Here is an 18,337-nt window from a genome sequence, read left to right on the forward strand (position 1 = left end):
GGCATATTTAGCCCTACTACGTGGGCCTCGTGCTTATTGTCGGATAAAAATATAAAATATAAAATCCTTATTTTGAGGAGAGTTTTTTGTTTTTTTGGAAAATTTTCGATCCACTTTCGTCCCTAAACTTTAAAATACAATAATTCAGTACTCAAACTTTTAAAGCATACTAATAGGGGTAGCCATGAATTGAGCTCTTTACGAGCTATTTAAACTCGGCTTGGTTCGAGCCCAATTTACAAGCTCATTTATTAATTGAGTCGAGTTCGAGCCTAATAAAACTTGGCTTGTGAGGCCTACGAACCGGCTTGAATAACTACATAATAATAATAATATAAAATAATATATAATAAAAATATTATATACACATATATATATGATTTTTATAAAACATTTTTCTCAAGTCGAGCTTGATTTTACAAGCTTTTGACTTGAGTCGAGCCCAAGCTCAAGGTTTTAGCTCAAATCGAGCTTGAACCGAACTTGAATAGCTAACTATTCAGCCCGGCTCAACTCAAATCCACCCCTACATTACCAATCTAGTAGTAGTCATTAACCAATCCATCAATCAGTTGTTAAAAGAGGTAAGGATTTGGTACTTTGTTTTTTATCAAAGTTTGTATGGTTGATAAGGAGAATTAGATGACACTCAAAGGGCATTTATGCATTTTCAAATGCCACTTAACGGCCGATCAACAAACTAATTAACAACAGGTACTGGATTGACATGTTTTGAAAGCTTGGGTATTGAATTATCGCATTTAAAGTTTGAGAACCAAAGTACTAAGCTTACATGGTGATTATCGGGAATTTTCTCTTTTTTTCAGGTCTAAGCGTAACTTTTTTTTAAAAGAATTAAACTATTTGATTCAACAGAATTGAATCCCATTCCTATTATGGATGGAATGATATTATCTCATTTGAGGAAATAGTCAATTCCCCTCCATTCAAAATAGAAATCTATTATAATTCTCATTTGAAACAAAATGGCGAAAGAATAGATTATTCCGATTCTAATTTTAATTTTAATTCCGATTCCAGCTGTGAATCAAATGAACCCTTTCTGATTTCATGTCCATGAGAATCATAAAATATTAGGGATCCATATTGAGAGGTTATGAGTCCGGTATATTTTATGATTAGTGTGGGGCGTTATAATCCAATGCAACATGCACCGTCCCCATCCCAAGCTAGATCTATTTAACTTTTGAATGTTAAAGTCAAACATGATATCAAATACACGTTAGGATCTCCTACCTATAGGCTACAACCTACAACTACCCACAGCCACACATCAAGTTGGGATGACTGACCAAACACTTCCGATTTGCATCAGGTTGTGTGCATCGGACGGTGGAAAATGGTCGTATTTCTTACATTCACTCTTACACTGTTGGGATGATCATGGGCAACCTCAGGTTTTTACAGGGTAGTAAGAGCATTGTAGGTTGCCTAGGCCCGATCCAATCTGCAGCCTGTGCCTGATAAATCATGTTGAAGCTCGGGCCCAGATTGGACATCGAGACTTACCTACATAATTTTTGTTTGAATTTTAAAATTTGAATCTGAGTTTATATTCCAAATATCATGCATGTATATTGTATTATTTATATTAAACTTCTGGGTTTGGCCGTTGGGGGCTTCAATTTTAGGGCCCAGGTTCGGCCCACATCATGGGCTGGGCTTGATGCAGGGTTAGGATTGAGCTTGAAAGAAAAAGTTCTGCGGCCAGAAAATTTTGGTCTGAGCCACGCTGGGCAATGTGGGCCTGGGCAGAGTTGATCAACCTTACTACATTCTTATTCACTGAGATCACGTTGGCGGCACCGGATAGAGGGCGCCCCACATAGGGATGTCAACGTTATTGGAAAATTTTACTTTGAATTCGTGATTTGATATAATCGAATCAAATTCAATATTTAATTGAATTCAAATTTGGATATGATGTGATTCGCTTTAATAAATATCCGAATTCGGTTGATTATTTAACTTTTATATATAATGTATAAAATATTTAAATATTTTATATAATTTATATATAATAATTAAATTATATATATAATATATATATTTTATATAAATAAAATATTTATTTTATGTATTTATTAATTATTTAAAATAATTAATTGGTCGAATATAAATCGAACCGAATATTCAAATATTAATTTTCAATATCCATCAGATTCGAATCAGATATTACTTTGTCTGATTCAGATTTGATCCATTTACGCCCCTAGCCCCACATGCACATCTAACAGTGCATTGGGAACACCTCCGGTACTTATCATGGGTAGATGTTCCCAATACATGGGTGGGAAGTGTTGTAGGGCGTCAATCTGATTTCTTATTCAGTTTGGTTATGTTTAGTTCTATGGGTGTTTATTTGAAAAATGTATCACATCAGCGCCACTTAAGCATTGGCATTTATTGTGCATGAAACCAGTGTTTGGTTTGGATGTTTATTAAATAAACATTAAAAACATAAACACTTGCATTTGTATGCATGAGCCAATGGGGAAACTTCAAGTTCTTGTTTCTCCCAGTGGCCCAGTGTTTATTGAAATGCAATGTAGATTGGTGCATTGTAAGCTGAGGTGGAATATAACTTTATAGGGTGTTACTTGAAATGCCCAACCAAACAACAAAAAACAATAAACGTTTAGAGTGGCATTCTTCAATACAACAATTAATTGAGAAACACCCCATCTATAAATGCCCACGTAACCAAAAACATACTTTGTGAGAGATCTCCATTCACATTTGCGTTCTCATGTGTAGGGGTGAGCATGGGTCAGTTTGGTTTGACTATGACAAAACATGAAACCTATCCTATAGGTGTTGACTATGGTTTTTCCAAACTATAGTCTATGTAATCAAGATTTGTTCTAAGGTTGATTGTAGTATCTATTTGTGGAACCTATTCCTTTTAAAAAGAATAATAATATGCTAATTTCCCCCTTTTTGGATTACAATCTATCATAACCATTCCACATTTTAAATCCATACAGTCATTCAATTCAAACAAAATAAAACATAACCCAGATTCATATACATTCCACAATTTAGTTAAATGCAAACCTTTTTTTTTTCTGAACCATAAAGGAAGAATTCATTCAACAATGCATAGATTACAAAACCAGGTAATATAAAATAGCAAGAGAGAGGAAAAATAAAACACTAACAACAAATTAAACTAGCTATTAATAAATAATCATGGACACCAAGAAAGTAATAGCTCATACCAATTGATGGTGGCTTAATTGGTAGGTTTTCTAACTCATCAAGTAAAGATCTGGGATCAAATCACAAATCCTGCTCAAATTTCACTCTTTCATGTGTATTCCCCTTACCCCATCCATATTTATTCCCCCATCTCCTCAATCCACTTTAGGTTTTGGCCCCTTTATAAAAAAATTATGGTAGGGGGTGGGGGGTGGGGTTAAGAGAGGGGGATGGGCTACCCCCACTGTCTAGCCCCATGGAAAAGAAAAGAAACTAATAACTCATGAAACATCTACAGGTGACACAAAAATCATGAAATGCCAAAAACGACAAGATGCATCTAACAAATAGGGATACCAATGGTATTCGAAAATCTAATTTCGAATTCAAGGTTTGATATAATCGAGTTGGATTCGGATCATTCAAATATAATTGGTCAAATTCAGATATTCTATTCATATTGAATAGTTAATTGGATTCGAATCTAGATATGACCTGATTCGATTCGATAAATATCTAAATTCGATCGATTATTTAATTCTTAAATATAATATATAAAATATTTAAATGTTTTATATAATTTATATATAAAATAACTAAATTATATAAATAATTTATATATTTATATACTTTATATAAATAAAATATTTATTTTATATAATTATTAATTATTTAAATAATTAATTAGTCAAATTTAAATCAAATCGAATCAAATATTCAAATATTTAATCAAATTTGAATCTAAATATTAATTTTCAATATTCGTTGAATATCAGATTCGAATTCATATATTGACTGATTTAATTCGATTCAAATTCAAATTCGATTCATTTACATCCCTGCCAACAAATATCAATTTTGCAAGCATAAATACCTCAATAAAAGTTTGGGAGAAATAAAACAGCTAAGACAAACTCCATATCTCAATGCAAATAAAATATAATCCACAATCAATATAAATAATACATAATTCATCATTCAAACGCATACACCAAGTTCAAATTACACCAAAAGCCAAATCTCGTAGCCAAGAAAAAGGAACAAATCTCATTGCCACTAACACAACCAATCACGAAATACTAACCCATACTTGTAGCGACCAATGAAATAAAAGGATGGCAATTAAAAAAAAATTAATTTAAGAGATTCTTAAAGATAGAGGTTGTAATTACCCATTAGATGCCAATCCAAAAAATTCAATTGAAGAGAAATTCTTAAAGATATAGATTGTGATTACTGGGGTTATCATTTTGATCTGTCACTTCACAAAATGCCTCACTAGTATATCCAATATTGGAGTCAGATGGGTAAACCTCCAGACCTTAGAACCGGCTTGTATAGGGGTCGATTCCCAAAATTTGGACCGGACCTTACCCGAGACGAACCGACTTATTTGCTGACCATATGATAAACCCATGGCCAGAATTGATGCCAGGTGACGGGTTGAATGGTTCAACCGCGTAATTGAAAACATAAGACAGGTGGTCTTAATTTCCGAAACATGAGATGTACATGCACCATAAGCAATGATGGAACCAGCAGCATAGGATAATTCTCCTTATCCATGTAAAGGTTTGTAAACTAAAAAGCGTATGCCATTCAAAAAAAAAAAACAAAAAAAAAAATCAAAACATCCTACACGCAAAAGGGTTGCCAAACAAGAGGACAGAGCATACTCAACGTAGTACAATCCAGGTCCACCAGAGCCAATAAATTAAAATAATATAGAAAGATCTCTCAAACTCTCAACTCTGTTTGGCTCAAAGTAAGGTATACCGCCTTCTCTTCTTCTGCAGCTGCTAAATGGAGCAAACATGACTACAATAACAACGAACCCATTTCCAGTAAATCACCCTCTCACGTTTCAACGGGTTGCTCAACCAAGCCCTCCGACGCCTTTCAGCTCCGCCAATTCCAAACATAATACCCACCCGCTTACAGCCTACATCTACAGCACCAAACACGCCGAGCCCAAGCTCTCCGCCACATCCCACGAGGACCAGCCACTCCTATCTCTTCTTCGTCAGCGAAAGACAGAGGAAGCATGGCTTACCTATTCTCAGTCCACCCGTCTCCCCGGCTCAACCTGCCTCAGTCGGCTGGTCTGCCAATTGTCCTACCAGAACACCAAAGAAGGCTTCACCAGGGCCCAAACCATCATCCAACGCCTCCGCGACGAGCGCCAGCTGCACCGTCTCGATGCCAATTCCCTCGGTCTCCTTGCCGTGTCTGCCGTCAAGGCTGGCCACACCCTTTACGCTACCTCCATTATTAAGTCTATGCTTCGCTCTGGTTATCTTCCCCATGTTAAGGCATGGAGCGCCGTCGTTAGTCGTCTCGCCGCGTCCGGTGATGATGGTCCTACCGAGGCTTTACGACTATTTAATTCCGTAATCCGGCGTGTCCGGCGTGTTGCCGACCCTGCCATAGCCGCTGATGCCCGGCCCGATACGGCTGCCTACAATGCCGTGCTTAATGCCTGTGCCAATCTCGGCAACACTGGGAAATTTTTGCAGTTGTTCGACGAAATGCCTGAATTCGATGTCAAGCCCGATGTGCTCACCTACAATATTATGATCAAGCTCTGTGCTAGAGCTGATCGCAAAGACTTACTTGTCTTTGTTTTGGATCGGATTCTTGATGAAGGGATTGATCCCTGCATGACCACTTTTAATTCACTTCTTGCAGCCTATGTTGGTTTTGGCGATTTGGAGACCGCAGAGAAAATGGTTCAGGCCATGAGAGAAGGTAGGAGGGATCTTTGTAGAATCCTCAAGGATTCGAATTGGGAGAACTCAGAGAACGCAGATGAAGTGTTTGTGAAATTGCTTCCTAGATCAAAGATATCAAGTGACCACGACCCACCTTTGTTGCCTAAAGAGTATGCTCCGGACTCTAGAATCTACACTACCTTGATGAAGGGGTACATGAAAGAAGGCCGTGTCAGTGACGTGGTGCAAATGCTTGAGGCGATGCGGCATCAAAGGGACAACACCAGCCATCCTGACCATGTCACATACACCACTGTTGTCTCTACCCTTGTCAAAGCGGGTTCGATGGATCGAGCACGACAGGTACTTGCTGAGATGGCTCGAGTTGGGGTGCCTGCAAACCGTATCACTTACAACATCCTCCTCAAGGGATATTGCCAACAGCTCCAGTTAGAAAAGGCCAAGGAGCTGGTTCGAGAGATGACTGATGATACAAATATTGAGCCTGATGTTGTTTCTTACAACATCTTAATTGATGGATGCATACTTATTGATGACAGTGCAGGTGCCCTTGCCTACTTCAACGAGATGCGAGCACGGGGAATTGCTCCATCCAAAGTCAGTTACACAACTCTGATGAAAGCCTTCGCATTGACAGGTCAACCGAAGCTAGCTCATAAGGTGTTTGATGAGATGCTCAAAGATCCGAGAGTGAAAGTAGATCTTGTTGCGTGGAATATGTTGGTTGAAGGGTACTCTAGACTGGGATTGGTTGAAGAAGCGAAGAAGATCATTCAAAATATGAAAGAAAATGGTTTTTACCCCGATGTCGCTACTTATGGCAGCCTTGCAAATGGGATTGCATTGGCTAGAAAGCCAGGAGAGGCTCTTTTGCTTTGGAATGAGGTAAAGGAGAGATGTGGACAGAAGGTAGAAGACTCTTCTTCTTCTGCTCCACCATTGAAGCCTGACGAAGGGCTACTTGATACTCTGGCTGATATATGTGTGAGGGCTGCTTTCTTCAAGAAGGCTTTGGAGATTGTGGCTTGTATGGAAGAAAATGGGATACCACCAAATAAGACTAAATTCACAAAGATCTATGTGGAGATGCATTCAAGGATGTTCACGAGCAAGCATGCCTCAAAGGCTAGGCAGGACCGAAGGATGGAGAGGAAGAGGGCTGCAGAGGCTTTCAAGTTTTGGTTGGGACTCCCGAATTCTTATTATGGTAGTGAATGGCGGCTTGAACCGGATGACGGGGATGATTATTCCACGGATTCTTTTTAACTGTAAGAGATATTCTGGTGCTTTGTAATTAGGGAACTGGAGTACGATGTTATGCCTGTAATTTAATTCATGAATACAATAGTGCAGGGCACATGAAAGATAGAAATGTAAATCCAAATCTGTTACTTCGATTTGATCTTATATATATCTCAATTGCACAGTTGAAAGAACTTATATTTACAAAGAACTATTTCTGTGACTGAAACTTGGATTTCAACTGTAATATTATTATGTACAAATGGGTTTCCTTAAGCTAGGATCCATGTGAAAACCTGCAAATCCCACCAGAAAAGGGAACCCCAAAAGGAATAGAATAAGAAACACAAGCACCACAACTATCTCAAGAACTTGGTTGAGTATGGGTTTGGTACTTATGCCATCGCTTTATGATACAAGAAATGATAGGGCTTGCTTTCATCCAACCTGGCAGAGGAAAAAGATGATCATATCTGGAAAAAAAGCGACCCTGTCTCTATTCTGCAGAACTTTAGCACCTTACCTTGATAATTGACTCCAAGAGTAAGATTCATGTCTGAGATTTTATGGGGTACCCTACCCACTCGAACAGGTTTTTCCCTTCTTTTTAATTGGAACTCACTGGAATAAGGTTGCATGAGCCCAAAAAGTAGTAAGGATATTTTTGTGAGTGCCGATGATATTAGGAAATGGAATGAGCCTAGTTAATCTGAAATATGAGATTGGATTTGAGTCAGACAATACACAAGTAAGTTTTGTTTGAAAGTAATGTCATTGTTTTCAAGGTTATCTACAAAACTAACCAAGATACTCGTCTATGAGTAATGTAAGGCAGATGATTTGGATTACAATTGAAGCAACAAGTGCAAGATATTGGTTTTAGACATTTGATGGACTACGGGTTTTCTTCCACATCTTATACAAAAATCTGTACAGCACCTGATATTCTCCTTGGCCTTTCTTCAAGTAGATAACCAACCTCCCTGTTCAAGTTTTCAACAAACGTATCAATTTCTGCAACTCTTGGATCAATCCTATCTGCAAAACTGTATATTCCCGGTACACAATATCACATATCATTTCATTTCCTTTCGAGGGAAAAAGGGATCTGGAATAAACAATAAGGCAGCGAGGCTGCTTACAGAAAAGCAACCCTTCTGTAGTTCTGACTTTTGATGCAACTCTGATTGCTTATTTGCTCGTAGAGGTTATTGGGAAATCGTTTTGCTTCTTTCCGTTCACTCACATTCCCACTCCGGCCAAAGTCTACTATACCATGCTCCATCCACATAAGTATCATACAGAGATTCCTAAACGATTTCAACCACATCCTGCAAATATATATGAAACTACGCGATAGAGTGAAAAATAAGAAAATTTGATCCTGGGTTTTGAATGTTTTACTGGAGTAATGGCGGGTATGCCACCTGGCAAGCTTTCTGGGTCGATGTTAGAGCACTGCTTGGGAGTGTTAACACCATACATGCGACATGTGGCAAGCTACATGTGATTTGATTGAAAGAGAAAGATGGTGAGTGGTGAGAATCCCATAAATATCCCAAACAAGAATAAAATCATCCGACCGTGGGCATGTGGCTTGAGTAGCCGAAGTACGAGTAATTTGGATTTTGGAATCAAAAACTTGATACATAAGTCCCTCTAGATCTGGGGGGTCCCGATTCAGGATTCTCGTGACATGCGTCCGGACTCGGAGCACTTACAAACAGAGAACTCTGTCCTTCAGCGATATCAAGTTTCAATAGGTAGGTAGTTAGATCAGATCCTGTTTGGAAGTTTGTAAATGAATGATGATAGCGATTCAGACGCAGCTGTTCTCTCGAGTCTCGATCTGTCTACTTTAGAGTGAAATCGGAAGGGTGCATCGTGCATGGTATTGTGGGTGGAGTGGAATCCATTATGATAAGGCTAGGCTCTCTTCTGGTTGGTGTTTGTCTATGCGTTTGTTCTCTTGATTAGAAGCTGACCAGCAGGTCCCGACGCTATACAGGCAGCCCTTTTTCAAAATTTTCTTCTCCCTTCTTTCCTGTTATTCACTCTGAATGTATTCAATCCTCAAAGGGTTTATACGTTGAAGTAGTGAAAAAAAAAAAAAGATCCAAAATGCAGATTGAATGCATGACTTTCTTGCTAGAGCGCACAAGTGTTTGTGACATATGTTTGGCATAAATCGTCCCTTCAATTACAACTTAATCCAAAACAGCCCAACTATCTACAAAGTTTGGCATGTGTTTATGCTCTTTCTTTTATTCCCAACTAAGACCCAGTTTGATTTGCAAGAGTAGGGGTCTGGAATCTGAATCGGAATAGGCTATTCCAGTTTCAATTGTTTGGTTGGATGGAGTGGGAATTCCATTTCCACTTTTGCTGGAATGACACTACCCCATTTAAGAGAATGGCCATTCCCTATTTTTCCTTTGGGAATAAAATCTTATTCATTCTTATTCTAATTTCAAACCAAACAGGCCCTGAATTATCTTCTATTTCGTTCACCAAATATGTGAAATCAAAGACCCTCCCCTTATTTGGCATTGTGGTAATCTTTTGGCACCTTAAGGCTTTGTTTGGTTTAAAAGAAAATGATAGATAAAACTGATGCAAACCTTGTACAGATTTCCCTACCTTTTCTTTCAAACCAAACACAATCTAAGTGAAAACCATTAGATCGCGCAGTTGCACCAAATCTGGTCATGCCTTCTTAATATTGTGAGTTTACTACTTCAGTGTTGTTCTAACAGCTTACGTCACATCCTTATTCACTTGCCTAGACCTACAACTGGAGGACCCAAAGCACCACCCTAGTTCTCCAAAGTACTTTAATTTTTTCTTAATCCAGTTATGTTTGGTGGGTATTGAAGGTATAACACCCATAACCTTAATAGATATTTTTGTAACACGCCCATCCATGAGAGGGGTAAGTGTTCCCTAGGTAAGGAAAATTTGAATTTTGTGGGCCATACGTTTATCAATAAAAGAACAATGGAAATTTGATTTTCTCTCGACTTACCTATGAACAAAAGGAGGCCTTGTGTTTCAGTCCATTCCATTATAGCTGTTATGCTTTGAGCCTTATTACATACATACGAGGAATTTTAATCTCTTCATGATAAATATGGAGATATCCTTAATGTATGTCCTATGTTGAGATATGCGTGTGGGGCACACTCTGTGGAGTGTTAATCTGATCTTCAGATTAGTTAAAATCATGAATCACCAGTTTATGACCTTTGGGCTCTCGTTCGCTTTTTGATAAATTATTTATCCGGGTAAATGTAATTATCTGGATAAGTTTTTCTTGGGAAACACTTACCCAGATAAGTATATTTATCTATAAGGAAATGACTATTTTATCCATAGAAATCTATTATTAAAAGATGCATTTTTGTTCCATTCAAATATTGGCTTTTTCGCCTATATGGAAAAGTTATTTATACACTTACGAGATGAGTATCACTTTCCTAGGTAAGTGATACCCAGGAAAATAAACTTTCCATAGTCTCCACATTAATCTGAAAAATGAGTATGGAATTCTTGGTCAATGAAAACCAAAATCCCATTGACCAACTTTCCCCCCTCTCCAAATCCAAAAAAAGAACACCCCCTTGATGTATTGATGTGGCTCCATCTTAAATTGGGTGAAATGACACAACATGAGATCATGCCATGGAAGATAGCCCATCCCTTGACCCATAACCCTCCAATCCAGGTGGAGGCAGGGGATTTGATCCCAAATCTCTACCACAACTAATAAAAGACCTTACCAATCAGCTGATTGACAAACGTATTTTGTTGATAGGTGATATGGACTCGGCTCTTTTTTGATAAAACGATGAGCTGTTTTTAAATCATTTGATGACGGGGGTATCAATGTATCGTGTGCAAAACTTCATTTTTAACTTTTGCATGTAAGAAACATTAGAAGAATATAATCTTGCGAGAGTGAGAGTTGATATTTGCTCCAGCTGATGTTCCAAGTAGTAGCTATCTGATTCTGACTATGGGCCCTGAATTCTGATGTTGCAAACATGGGGCCCGAGCCTCTATACAAGTTGTGTTGTGCTTGGGGTTGGGACGGGGTGGCCGTGGCAGAACCCGTAAAACAATCTGGGCCTCTGGGGTGACTGGGTCCTCTATAATTCGTCATGTCTCCAATTTCTTGAGAATTGGAGCCTCCCAAGTCCCAATACTCCCGCAATGACCACAAGTTTTTTACTGTAAACTGTACGTAGGAAATGGTAATAACCCCACAACCAACATTAGTGGCTGGTCTGCCATCTATCATAAAAGAGATACCGTCCCAACCAGTTGGAAATTAACAAGACACTGTCAATGATATACAGAGGACACACGGGGCACATGCCACACTCAGCGCTGCATTCAGTCCAATGGGGGACCGACCGACTAGATCCAATTGCACCCGCAGGCTGCAGGTGAGCAACGGCAGGACTCAGGAGCTTCAATTTTACAGCTTACAGCAGATGATGACTTGAACCCAAAGCAATACAAGATAGATTTCTGATTTCCTTACTCACCCATATCGCACTATGGCTTGCTGGTCTCAACTCTCAAAACTCAAAAGCTAGGTCGGCCCAAAAAGCCTTGGCAGCATAATTATCAACTCAAAACAGGATAGCGTAGCACGGGCACGACCATCTTTCGAGTTCTGATCCCCCGACGTGGCCAAAGCCAATATGCCATCATTTCATGTTGACACAATGACACCAGTTTCGCCAACCTACACCCGGCCTGGCTTCAGAGAGACTGAGGTATCGATACAAATGCCTATATTTGGTTTCTTGGGTGTTTACTGAAAAAATGTTATCACATATTGGCGTTTATTTATTTATTTATTTTTGTTGAAAATATGTAATATATATTTATAAACTGAAAGTTACATGAGTAGATAAGTATGGGTTGAAATGTAATTTAAATTGACCCTTACATGATAAGTAAGCAAAAGTGTGGGCCAATTGATTATACTGCCTATATACATATTCAAAAGTGATAGAATTAAAAGTAGATGTTAAACGTTTAAGTTGACTTATGTGTAGCTGATCAACCCAATGACTTGATATGCCAAACTTACTCATATTTACCAAAGATTCATTATCAGAAGAGACCTTCATATGAGAAATGCCAAACACCTGGGCTTCCCGTAAACTAGCTGAGAGTGCTCTAACTTCAGCGTTGTGGCTGTTGACAGCCCAGCATGGTGTTCCTCTTGCGAAAACCAGGTGGTGATTGGAGTGACTGATGTAGAACCCACATCCTGCACTGCCAAAGATAAGGATCAAAAGAGCCATCTACAAAAAGTGTATATGTATCCATGCCACCGAGAGCTCGGTTAGTTGCGTCAAGAAAGGTTTGTGCTGATGTTTCCTCGTATTGGAACTGGGACACAAGGCTGGATTTTTGTTTTGTCTGAATCCACGAACTCAAATAATTTTTTATTCCTAGCTTTCCAGATCTGATAGCTTAGGATGCTGAAGTGGGCTAAGCTATTAATAGCTTGCTGCTCACAGAAATGAATAGTAAATTCATGGAATCACTCCATAATGACCTGATGTATGGGTTTTATGGTCAAGGATTATGAATTTAACCCAATTTGAGCTTCGCACCAAACCGCCCTAGCGAAAGGGAATTGAAAGAAGAGGTGATGGGTCTCTACCTGGGACTTATAGAGAACACATAATTGGTCGCCTTCCCGCAACCAAGCATGATATTTATTTTTAGTTGTGATGCCTTCCCACACTAGCTTCCATAAGAATAGCTGGAATCTATATGGAATTTTGAGTTTCCATATTAGTTTCCACTCTAAAAAAGTTGTAGATGTGGAACCCTCTTCTGATACGAATAGTCTGTAACCTGATTTCACCGAGTTGTCTTTCCAGATCATATTGTCATTCGAGGAGCTGAGCTCTGGAGTGATGTTTGTGATATGTGTAATAGAAAGATCTCGAAAGAAATGTTGTAACTTGCAGATGTCCCATGAACCATCTGGTTTTAGGAGGTCAGAGACGAGTAGGTTGGTGGATGTTGGTTGTAATGAAGGGTCTTTCAGAAATGTTTTATTATCAGCAAGGGTAGGGACCCATGGATCAGAAATTGCATGGATGGAGTGCCATTATGTACTACCCAGAGAATGTTACCCCGAAGTTGTTGTAGTAGTTTGAAGGCATGTTTCCACCATTTGGAACTCCGGTGACCTTTCTTGGCTGCAAAAAGCGAACTATGAGGGTAGTATTTGGCTTTAATTTGGCATATCCAAATACTTGAGTTGGCTGTTAGGAGTCTCCATATTTGCCTTGAAAACATAGCTTTGTTCATGGCTTTTATGGATCTGAAGCCTAAACCCCCTAGGTTCTCGGGCCGACATATTTTGCTCAATGAGATTGTATGAATAAATGCTTTATTGGACTTCCCCAACCAGTTGTGAGATCCAAGATGAGGCTCTTGAGGAAATCTTCTCTATGATATCCTTGTGTGAGGCGCATTGGTTTGAATCAATGTGAATACCGAAGTACTTAGAGCCAATCATATATCAGGGTATGTGAAGCATGTGGGAGAGAATTCTTTCGTGATGTCTGGGGACATTTCAGCTGCAGAATAGGCTTGATTTGGAATAGTTTATTTTTGGCTTGACATTTCTTTAAATTCTTGCAGAACTAAAACCTAAGATCTTGCTTCCCTGGCTTCCGCTTTGCAAAAGATGATACTATCATCAGCAAAGAGAAGGTGAGTGATAGGAGAACCAGAACAACTTAATTTTATTCCTTCAAGCTGACCCAAGGACGCTGCTTTGTTTAATAGTTGAGTGAGGGCCTCTATCCCCAGTATGAACAAATATGGAGAAATTGGATCACCTTGTCTTATTCCTCTTTTTAGAGAGAAATGACCATGAGATTCACCTGCTATTCTTATAGGGAAGGAGGCTGTGGATATACACTAATGAATTGAATTGCCCCATTTATCTGAAAACCCCATCTTACCAAGCAGATGAAATAAGAAAGACTAGCCCATACGATCAAAAGCTTTTGACATGTCTAATTTAATAGCCATGTATTTCTTACCTTTGGACTGAGATTTTATTTTTTGCAAAATCTCCTTCATTAGCAAGACACTGTTTGTAATTTGTCTCCCTTTCAGGAAAAACGATTGATTTGGTGAGACTAAGTCTTGCAGAACTGGCTGTAGATGTTGCACCGTCCATTTTGTGATAATCTTGTACAGAACATTACATAAGCCGATTGGCCTGAAGCTGGAGACATCAACTGTCTTGTTGTTCTTAAGAACAAAGACAACATTTGTGTTGTTTATTGCTTTAGGCAAAAATTCAGTGTTAAAAAACCTTAGAACCATGGAATAAATGTCTTGGCCAATTATATTCCATAAATACTGGAAGAAGAAAGGGGTAAATCCGCCTTATGAGGGTTAAATTGTTGAACCATTAATGTAATTTCCTAAAAGGTAGGGGGAATTAAAAGTGAGTCATGTTGTTGTGGGGATAGAGTTGGGAGATTCAGATCATTAAGTTGATTTGGGTTAAAGTCTTCGGGAAGGCCTCCCACTTGTAGAAGTGCTTCTTTTAAGGTGTTGATTATAGAGTCCCTATTGGAAGACCAGGAGCTGTCTGAACATTTTAGCCAATCAACGGTATTCTTGGAGTTCTTGAAATTAGCCATGTGGTGAAAGTATTTGGTGTTTCTGTCACCTTCTCTAAGCCATAATTCCCTTGATTTTACTCTCCACAACTATTCTTTGGCCAGCCAGTAGTTGTATTGGCTTTTAAGAGAGTGTAGTTGTTGTTGTTCTTCCCTTGACAGAGCCCTCATTTGTAAATTTGATATTTTCTTAGAAATCCCTCGGATGTGATTTTGTATTTGCCCAAACTGGGTTTTATTCTAGAGTTTGAGTGCATTTTTGCAGGATTTTAGTTTGCTAACAATTTGGTGACATAGTGCACCGCACATGGGCTGATTCCACAGGTCAATAATTAATTCTTTGCAACCGGTGTGGTCAACCCATAATGGCATGAAATGAAAATGGGGTTTCTTGTGAGGGGGAGCTGGGCAAGTATCCACAAATAGAGGGTCGTGATCTGAGTTGATAATAGGGTAGTGGCGATGGATGGTGTTGTGGAATAACTAACACCAAGTAGGGGTAGCTAGGGCATGGTCAAGTCTTTCTAGCACTTTACAAGCACCCTTTTGACCATTGGTCCAAGTAAATTGCGGTCCCACCGGATCAAAGTCAATTAAGTTAAAAAATTGTATGAAGTTTAGGAGTTGCTTGGATAGGTGAGGGGGTTTGCCCCTAAAGGACTTGTGGTCCTCTGATTTATAGATGTCATTTAAATCCTCCATAATGATCCATGGTGATTGAGAGGGAGCCTACAGATGACAAATGTCTTCCCATAGTTTACCTCGAAAACTCCTATTGGGATGACCATAAAAGAAAAGGATCTGCCAGGGAGATTGACAAGGGTAATTTAGAATGTGTAAGTGGATGAGGTGGGTGGATTTATATTCAACATTGGCTTGAATCAAGTTTGACTAGCAACAGAGAAGCTCGTTGGACTGTCCGATAGCCTCATAGAAGGTGAAATTTGTGAATCTCAATTTACTAACCAAACGAGAACTCTTCTTTGAGGTGAGATTAGTTTTCGAGAGGAATAAGATGTCTGTTTTTTTTTTTTTTTGAAGAATTTTATGAGCTCCCTGACTTTTTTGACATCATTGGCTCCTCTTATGTTCCATGCAATGATTTTCATGGTGACACCAGTGGGTTAGGAAACTAAGAGACCACAATTTAATGAATAAGCGTACCTGAGGATGTGGACACGAAGATGGCAATTGAGAGAGGATGCTAGAAGAATCAGCTGGTATCAAAGATGACTGGTCAGATCTGAACCTGTCATGAGGTCAATAGAACCTAAACCTCTAGTTTTAGTGAAGTAGTGGGCGATGATGGCCAATTTCTGACTGGTCAGATTTGAAGAGTCTTGCCCGGGTGCATGCATGGTATGTGTCAAGGCTGGGGCAAGTAGTTGCGTGTCGATTGCATGCGAGAGACGTGGAGGATCTATCTGATGTAGGGCGCATGCATGAACCTTCCATGGCTCTTCACCAAAATTCTCAACATGCAAGGCCAAGCACGATTCCATAGGCACTGGTGAAGAATGATGATAATCCGTACCACTAGGGTCGTTGTCGGCAGTGTCTGTGATTGCTGGCGACGAAGGATGACCGGAGATGAGAGCGAGTAAGTCACTTTTTTTTATCTAAACACCGTTGCTTATGGCCACCGGAGCCATCCTTAGAGTCTTCATCGAAACCGAATTCACTATGTCTCATCTTACAAGAACCCAATGGTCTAGCTGTAGAAGAATAAACGACAGGTTTAATGGCCTTTCCGGTCTAAAATTTGCAGAGTCATTCTCCCGGAAAGTCTATGGTACGCCCTTCTAGATAGCTCTTATAATTTGATATGGAGGGATCCAATCTTTTGCAGTTATGCCAAATATGACCAATGAGGCCACAATTTGCACAAGTGCGAGGCAGTTGTTCATAACAAAATCTTAACCAAATAGGTTTACCCTTGTAGAAGATGAACTGACCTGGTAGAAGGGAATGTCTGATATCTATTAAGATTTTCTTACGAACAAAGATGCCTCGGAGGAGATGGCCAGTTGGAACATGTTCATGATTTGGGATGACTGAACCTGCGACACTTGCAAGAAAACAAATTTTGCTATCCTCTACTGAACCTCTTGGTAACATATGAATCTGAAGCCACACTCTTTGGGTCCAAACCTTTTTGACTACTCCTATATGAGAATCCAACCATTCTTCCAATAGTATCCATATGGAACGATAGAACTAGGGGCCTTCCTCAAGAGCAGTGATTCGATCTCTCGGGTTTGAGAATGAGAACTCTAGGTTTCCTTCATCAAGAAAGCTCACCGACACTGGACCCGAGGATCTCCATTGTTGTTGGACATGAGCAGCCAAGATTTCTTCCTTTATCTATTGGTGTGGGATTATTCTACCTTTTAAGATTAGTGCAACAACTTGCTCTGCTTCTTCAATGGGGTCGGAGGATGGTGGTAGGTCATCAATGCACACATTTACTGCATGTGAAAAAAGGGACTCTGTCTTTTGAGGCTTGCACAGTAGATGGTTCGGCAATAACTTCATTTCCTTTGGATGCTAGCTTTTGCATGGTTGAGATACATGTAGAAGGCTGCTACTATGCCTGGGTAGATGCACTGTGTTGGGACCTGGAATCCAAGGCAGAAACTAGTAGAGTAAGAAAACGGGTGATTGACTCAATAAGGAGACAAATACAGGCACACCAAAGTTAATCTTCTGATGCTAGGACAAGGAATAAGGAATCTCAGGGGAACTTAGTGAAAAACAGAGGAAAACGACAGCTATTAGGGAGGTACCTGATGTCACAGTGATAGTGAGAAGGTTCGACAAGCAGCACGATGCAAAACTTACCTGGGAACTTGGGAATCTAAATAAAAACTAGGTGGTCGGAGAACTTGATGGAAAACGTTTGAACGGAGATCAAGAGAAAGCTGTTGAATAGAACTTACGAAGCCATTCTCAAGCTAGAAGTAACAGATGCGAGGTCGAGTAGAAGTAACAGACGCGAGGTCGGAATCTATTGGTCCTTGGCTTTGTGTTCCAGTTATATAGGTATTGGCATTTATTGTGCTTAAAACCATTGTTTAATTTGAATATGTGTTTGGCATTAATGCTGTTGCAGGCTGTGTTTGGAAAGAATGCAAATGGAGTGTAAATATTTGGCAACATTACATTTATGCATTTACAAATGACAAATCAATGCATATTTACATTGATAATAAGATATAAAAGTACATCAATAAAAAGAAATAAATTTGCATTCAAATGGGATTTTGATAAAAAAAAGCATATGCTTTATTGGAATTCATGTTTGTATCCATTACAACTAAAAGTCTGTTTGGTAAGAAGTTAAATTTATCGATGCAAAACTAACCCAATTTTGCAGTTTATATGAAACATTTTACATTCTACATATTTACATTCACACTTATTTGAGTTGTTTCCAAACACAGCCTTAAGAGATGTTTTCTG

General features: G+C 39.1%; 1 protein-coding gene and 1 long non-coding RNA gene across 2 annotated transcripts; one reads left to right on the top strand and one right to left on the bottom strand.

The window, feature by feature from the left end:
* Positions 1-4,756: 4,756 nt before the first annotated feature.
* On the top strand, positions 4,757-7,425 carry HCF152 (Tetratricopeptide repeat (TPR)-like superfamily protein). Its single transcript, XM_088967686.1, has one exon. It carries the CDS (start codon positions 5,037-5,039, stop codon positions 7,218-7,220), a length of 2,184 nt encoding a protein of 727 aa, XP_088823812.1. The 5' UTR covers positions 4,757-5,036; the 3' UTR covers positions 7,221-7,425.
* A 4,663-nt stretch (positions 7,426-12,088) lies between these two features.
* Positions 12,089-17,293, bottom strand: LOC148870242 (uncharacterized). Its single transcript, XR_016106959.1, has 2 exons — positions 16,040-17,293; positions 12,089-12,483 (listed from the first exon to the last, which is right to left on the bottom strand). It is a non-coding gene; the product is annotated as an uncharacterized LOC148870242 (long non-coding RNA).
* Between the last annotated feature and the right edge of the window lie 1,044 nt (positions 17,294-18,337).

Source organism: Nelumbo lutea, chromosome 2, assembly GCF_056320005.1.
Source record: "Nelumbo lutea isolate HS-2025 chromosome 2, American lotus-T2T, whole genome shotgun sequence".
NCBI classification, from domain to species: Eukaryota; Viridiplantae; Streptophyta; class Magnoliopsida; order Proteales; family Nelumbonaceae; genus Nelumbo; species Nelumbo lutea.

Coding starts and splice junctions, on each gene's coding strand:
- HCF152 (XM_088967686.1), top strand. CDS start 5,037: ATGACTACAATAACAACGAACCCATTTCCAGTAAATCACCCTCTCACG.